Genomic DNA, 6,762 nt, shown 5'->3' with positions numbered 1-6,762 from the left:
ATCCGAGCTAGAATGTCAGGTCAGCTCGTGAAAAAATTCAAACGAGCCGATCCAAGCCGAGCTAACCATGAACCGAGCAAGCTAGCGAGCCACGAGTATTTCATCGAGACCTAGCCTAAACTAGCCTCATATATGTAGCAATGCGAGTACGTTGCAATTCGTGCGTTCCAGAGTGTTCTCTACATTTTTTAAAGGAACAGTACCCGCAGTGTAACAACTAACAAAGCTTCATTAATTTTTTTAATAAATCTTCCGAGGCGTCCAGCGTCCTCCCGGCGACGACGCTTCCCGAGCTCTCTCCTTCCCGCGACCCTCTCCTCTGCCCCGCTCCACTAGGGTTTTGCCGCAGACCTCTCGCTCGCTTCCGGTTCCGCGAGGCAACCGTCCGACCGGTCGGAATGGTGGATGTGGAGGAGACCGGGAACAAGTTGCAATCGCAGATGCGCCTCCACGCGGAGCCGGAGGACGACGCCGCCGACCTCCCCCTCCCGGCCCTCTTCGATAGGGCGTCGCGGCTCCACGCCCTGGCCTCCAGCTCCGCTCTCGACCAGGTGCCTCCCTCCTCTCTCTTCTGGGAACTGGGGTCGTCTCGCCCTTCTTCCGCTCACCCAGAGATTGAGATCGGGTGAGCGGTGCTTACGCGCTTGGTTTTTTTTTCCGCCGCGCAGGATGGGATCCGCACGGGGGTTGACCTGCTGCGGCGCTGCGACGACATGGTCAGCAAGCTCGGCCTCTTCTCCCCCAACGAGACCAAGGAGGACGTCTCCACAGCAAACCTCAAGTACCTACTGGTATGTCCGTCCCCCTCCCCCTTCAATCTGCTCTGCTCTCCGTACTAGTCCGTGAAACAGGTCGTGATGGTACTAGACGCCTGGTCAGTTTTATTCAGTTGTCAGGACAATTGGAAATCACGCCTGGTCACTTTTATTCAGTTGCGAGTACAATTGCAAATCACAACAGTGCTAGAAAACTTAAGACTTGTTCCAGTGGTTCACATGTTTGATTTTCTTCTGTACACCTCTGATATTTGTTTGCATTTGTAGGTCCCATATTACCTTGCAGAAATGACCGAAAAGATAGCACAGGAGGATCGGATCCCGGTTCTTAAGACGTCACAGGACCATCTGAAGGTTATCAATTTGCCCTGTCACATTGTTTCACTAGGTGTAGCTTTTTAATTCGTTCATAACGAGGGGTCTCTAGCATGGTACTCTGTCATCACGTTACCTCCTTTTTCACCCCACAGGAGTTCATTGCTCTATGTGAAGTACTAGAGCTTATCCCAGAGGATGAGCTAGAATTGTCTAGGCAGAAGCAGCCAGATACTATGACAAACAGAAGAGCGCAGAAGGTGAGACTGAATTACTTCCCATTTAATCTCTCAAGGTATTAATCAGTCAGTCAGTTTCTACTCTGTAATTGGAACACAGTAATATGGGACATGGTTCTCTTGTTGTGCTGAATCTATGACGCACAAGCTGATTTTACTTGTAAGATGTTTAAGGTGGGTCGGTTTTCTGTAGTTCACTATTTATTGTTTATTTTTCAAGGTTGCCCGGTTCAAACGTCAAAAGGCTGCAGAAACGAAGCTCCAAGAGATCAGAGAGAGAAAAGAAAGGCGTGGACGCTCATTGAGAGCAGCTGCTTTGTCTGCCCCAATTGAAGCTGGAGAGGAAGATGACCTGGAGAATGATGGGGAGGAAGAAAGAGAGGTTAGCATCCCGAATCTGGAAGCTGTTTTCATGATATGTTAGATTTTTAAATTTCAGCATATTCCAAATTAGATTATTAGAATGATCCATATACGCATACCATAAGTATGCCCTTTCTTTTCTCGAAGGGAGGGATTTTTTTCCAAATTAAAATGAGCTTGTGATATTCTAGAAGATAGAGCTTTTCCATTTTCTGTTGGTATTTTAATTTATTTAGTCTATGCTTGTAGGGAGCTTTACAATTTGCAGCATTTAGCTAGGTATCTTAGATACATGCAGGCTGTCAACCACCTTTTAGCGCATACCAAGGCCATATGGATTTTTTGTTCTCTTTAGTCAGTTACTGACACAGACACGGTTACCATCAAATTTATCCCATGGCAGTAAAATCTGCAAGGTCTTCAATTATTTTTCTTGAACTACGCAGGAGAGCTGCACATGATTTCACTAAGAAGAATAAAAAGACACAAAAGGGAGGGAAGTAAGAAACCCCCTTCCAGGTACCCCCACATGGGGTTTAGTCAATACGGCATACTCGAAAATAAACTAGGAATACACGACCAGCTGCCTTAAACGACCAAAGACCTAGGGATCCAAGACCAACAACCTAGCAAGGAACTCATGTAAGGCTGAAGCTCCCACTATACACCATAGATTACTCTCATTGGCCATAGATTGAAGCAGCATCTCTATGCTAGGCATATTAGCTTAAAAAACACAAGCATTTCGGTGCTTCCATAATCCCCAAGCAACTAAGATGATCAGACTATTGAGGCCTTTGCGCAAATCCTTTGGAACACCTTTAATGGTGCCACACCACCAACCAGAGAAGGAAATATTGGATCCTTGAGCAAAAGGGCAGATGGAGCTATTGTAAAATTAGGGTCCAAATCTGTCAAGCGAATGCTCATGAGATGTGGATGTCTTAAATATTTTTCTCAGCCTGATCACAAAGCGGGCATGCTGGCGGGCACTTCTTCAATTCTTTAGCCTCCCAGTGTTCTTTCTATGCTATTTTATTTCTCATGACTGAATAATTATTTGGAATATCGTTGTTAGTGCCTTTTCATGTCTTGTCAATGTGTGCTTCCAACTTGTATTACCTTGCATTCGTTTTTAATTATTCAGAACATATGCTCTGGTTCTGATTTCTTCTTTCTACGCTGCAGGCTTGGTTAGCTACCATCTCATTGGCTCTCTGCAAGGTTAGTTTGCTTTATATAACACTGATTCTTGAGTTATTCTCTTTCAAAAATTGTAGTGCTTGGATTCATAGTAACATTTGATGCAGTATTGTATATATTTTTTTATTTTCATACAGGCATTTGATCTTCTCGACATGCTAAAGAAGGAAGAAGAAATGCTTCAAGCTGTAAAGGAAAGGAAGGCAAAGGTAATGCTAATGACAGTGATTTGGTAATTTCTTGTCAGTGGCATCTTAGGTCAACTGTTTTCAGAAAACTTTTTTCTTCCTTCAGAGAATGTGGGAGTCTCAGGCTATCATGTCTCACAATATGATAAATGCATATAATGTCTGCTTTGTGCATTTTGGATCAGATGTATTGCTAGCTATATAATGACAAAGTTTCAACTTGGAACCAAACTTGAGAAAATTATTGTGATATAATTAGGTAGGTTTCATGTAGATTAACCCGTAAGGGCTTGTTCGTTTCACCGTTCATCCATGTGGATTGGGCGGTATTGAGTCGGTTTAAATCCATAGTAAGTCAAAATCCATTCCAATCCACATTGAATTAGAATAACCGAACAAGGTCTAAGAGTAGCTGTGTTCCTCAAAATTCTACACAGGGTTTGTTCAATGTTAACTGAAGATATGTTCTCTTGTGATTGGCATATCTTAATAAGATTTGTTTATTATGATTGGCAACTGATACAGAGAACCACTGGAAGTCATTCACCCCATGTTTTTTCTGAGAAATTATAAAATATTTCAATGGATGACTCTGGTTGTTGAATAGTTTGTGCATATTTATGAAGAAAATGTGGATAGTTAAACATTTAAAAAATTAAAAGCAACACTAAATAGAATCCAGTAAGTTTTCTACCAATAAACAGATACTTCCACTCGCGGTGCTTTGGCTTCTTATATTTGCATGACTGTTTCAAGTAAACTCTGCATGTATTTGAAGACTTCTTTTGTTAATCAGAAAAAAATTCTGCTGCAAACATTTCTGTTTTGTCAGGATGGGAATGCATTTGCTCGTGAAATGCTCGATGAACGAACGAAGAAGGCCGAAACATGGCACCATAATGCTGCCAACCGTGTGGCATATTCCAAACCAGCTGATCCTATCACTTGTGCAACATTTGCTCAAGATGTCATTGAAGGTAGAGCAAGCGTTTCACAAGCTCACGAGCACAAACACCAGCCCCTGATATTTGGACCTGCAAGTATTGTTGGTGGTGGTCTAACCAGTGAAAGGGAAAGAATGACAGCGCAAGTTTTTCAGCCTAGCTACAGGTATGCTGCATGCCTTAGAATAAATGCTATATTCCTGAAAACTGATGTTTACCTCGTGTTATACCCTGGAGCACGTCAATGCTTACCATTTTCTATGGTATGCATTTCTGCTAATGATAATGCTATTTCTGAATGTGGAATAAGCGCTAGTTATCACAATTCCTTTTTTTTACTGAGTTATTACAATTCCTAATAAAAGACACTTTGAACTTTTTCCTTATCGGCATAGCCATAAGACAGCAACAAGTTTCAAGTCAGATGTAAAATGCTTAGATTTGCCGGTAACGACCGAATAATATTACTACTGATATTCTTTATCTACCCCTGTATTCTTGATGCTCTTGAGGATCATGAAGCATTGCCAGAGCTTATGAGAGTGCCATTTGATTCCCTTTCTTTTGCCTGTTTGTCTTTGCTCGAATCACAGGATGCCAACAATGAGCATTGAAGAAGCTGGTTTGCGCGAGATGAAAATGATGGAGAAATGGCAAGAAAGGACCGCTGAGCTGATGAAAGAATCAACCTCCGCGTGGCACAAGGATGGCAGCAGCTCGGCCCAAGAGGATGAGGACGCCGAGGAGGAAAAAGCAAGAGCGTGGGACGACTGGAAGGATGACAACCCTCGTGGCGCAGGCAACAAGAAGCTCACGCCCTGTGGTTAATTTGTGAAACACGCTGTGTATTGATACTCCACATGGAACATGATGCTCATGTAGACGGTAGGATGTTTAATTTTATCATTGTTGCTGTGTTTTTTCTGTAGTGATGTTGAGTGTATCGTAGCCTGTTTGTGCAAGTGCGATATGTCCTCCCTAATACGACACGTTTTTCTGGAGCCAAAGAAATCGTATGCCTGTCTGCAATTGTCATGCTGCTTGGTGCCGTTTGGCTTATTAATAAGGGAAAAAATTGGTTGTACCTGCTGTGTAAAGCAACGGTGTTTTTACTTCTTAAAGCTAGGTTGGAACTCTATTCTTCCAAGATTTTCATTTTACTACGAAAAAATTAGTTCATTTTTCTTTTAAAAATAGAAACCTCTTGGAAAAATATACTTGGCTAGTTTGAAAACTCTATTTTCTAAGGGATTCCTATTTTTCCAAAGAAAAATAAAGTATTTTTTCTTAAAAAATGAAAATCCATTCTAAATGGTTTCTAAACTAATGGTTTTTAAACTAGCCCTAATTTTGTGATTTTGCCCCTGCCATCTTTAGGGAAGGCTTCTTGTACCCCTGTTTCTATTACTATTTTAAATGAAGGCTCCATTTAACTCTATTTTTAGTAATGTTGGACGAGCGTTGTCAGATTGTCAGATCAAACTTGAAGAATATTAGAGGGTATTTTATTTTTAAGGACTAATTTTTAGTCCATTCATTTTATTCTATTTTAGTATCTAAATTGTTAAATAAAAAAACTAAAATAAAGTTTTTGTTTCCGTATTTGATAATTTAAAAACTAAAATATAATGAAATTGTTCCTAGAAACCAAACATCCCCTAAAAAGGATTCATAGGCTCATCAAGAGCCTAAAGAGGCATACTTTAGGGAAGATCGAAATAGAAGATATGATAATTATAAAGCTAACGAGATTTGGTTCTCCAAGGCCTCAACATCTACTAGGTGAGTACCCGTGCGTTGCAACGGGAACATATAATAACATAATAACTTATATACAAAATGTGTCTTATATTGTTATAAAAAAATATTTCATAATCCATTTGTAATCCTAGCCATACATAAATTTTGTTATTTTAATTTAGCTATTTCACTACTACATTGCAACCATCAGTATCATGCAGACTTCGATATATGCCACGATTTGCATGATCTCATCATTGAAGAGCACGTGTCACACCTGCCGGTAGAAGTTCCCTCGTACATTGTCAGTCATCAGGTACGCACCACCATACACGCTTGCTTAAACAAAAAAACAAGTGTATGTGTTTGCAAAGAGAATTAAAGGCAGACAGGCACAAAAGCTACCCCGACGATGGCGAGTGGTCATTGTTGTCAGTCCTCCTCTGCGTCACCTATAGTGCCAAGATGACGCCATAGTCCTTGATATAGTAGTCGTCGAACGCACACGACATGGTGAGTATCGATGACTCTTGGCTGGACTGTCAAACGAAGTGCACCCCGGGCTCATCAGCGAGGTAGTACACCTAGCCGTTGCACCACCGGATGTGCTACTCCTCTACATACATCTTGTTCGAGGACACTCACACAACGTCAGCAATGGCCGTCGTCCCAGCGCACAAGAATTCATGTCCGGTCAGTAGTGACTTACGTGGGAGGTTGAGCTTTAGGTGGATGATGAGCTGGACGGTGTGACGGCGACGTTGTCGGATGCGGTGCTCAGAACAACCCGAGAGTCGCCGGCGTTGGCGACGACCATGAGGTCCCCCTATTTGAAGATGGACAACGCGGTGCAACCGCTCTGGACCGCGTCCAAGCGGCGGCTCCACCGGAGCTTGCCGAACACAACGACGCATGCGGCCACGTAGTACTGCTTCCAGAAGTCGAACTGGCAGTCGCCAAGCTTCTTCTCGTCATCGATGAGCGACGCCAACGC

At 42.4% G+C, this 6,762-nt stretch overlaps 1 protein-coding gene across 1 annotated transcript; it reads left to right on the top strand.

The window, feature by feature from the left end:
• The first annotated feature begins 204 nt into the window (after positions 1-204).
• Positions 205-5,147, top strand: LOC100284627 (PP2A regulatory subunit TAP46). The gene is made up of 9 exons (NM_001157522.3): positions 205-551; positions 669-791; positions 1,044-1,130; positions 1,247-1,351; positions 1,551-1,712; positions 2,882-2,917; positions 3,034-3,105; positions 3,917-4,194; positions 4,622-5,147. The coding sequence occupies exons 1-9, from the start codon at positions 399-401 to the stop codon at positions 4,854-4,856; spliced, it is 1,251 nt and encodes a 416-aa protein (NP_001150994.2). The 5' UTR covers positions 205-398; the 3' UTR covers positions 4,857-5,147.
• The last annotated feature ends 1,615 nt before the right edge of the window (positions 5,148-6,762 follow it).

Source organism: Zea mays, chromosome 2, assembly GCF_902167145.1.
Source record: "Zea mays cultivar B73 chromosome 2, Zm-B73-REFERENCE-NAM-5.0, whole genome shotgun sequence".
Taxonomy (NCBI): Eukaryota; Viridiplantae; Streptophyta; class Magnoliopsida; order Poales; family Poaceae; genus Zea; species Zea mays.
This window is presented reverse-complemented; position numbering and strand designations above follow the sequence as displayed.

What these genes read in the sequence shown, in the direction of transcription:
- LOC100284627 (NM_001157522.3), top strand. Translation starts at nt 399, where the DNA reads ATGGTGGATGTGGAGGAGACCGGGAACAAGTTGCAATCGCAGATGCGC. An exon ending in CCAGCTCCGCTCTCGACCAG is followed by an intron (nt 552 to 668) that starts GTGCCTCCCTCC and finishes TCCGCCGCGCAG; the next exon opens with GATGGGATCCGCACGGGGGT. An exon ending in CGTCACAGGACCATCTGAAG is followed by an intron (nt 1,131 to 1,246) that starts GTTATCAATTTG and finishes TTCACCCCACAG; the next exon opens with GAGTTCATTGCTCTATGTGA.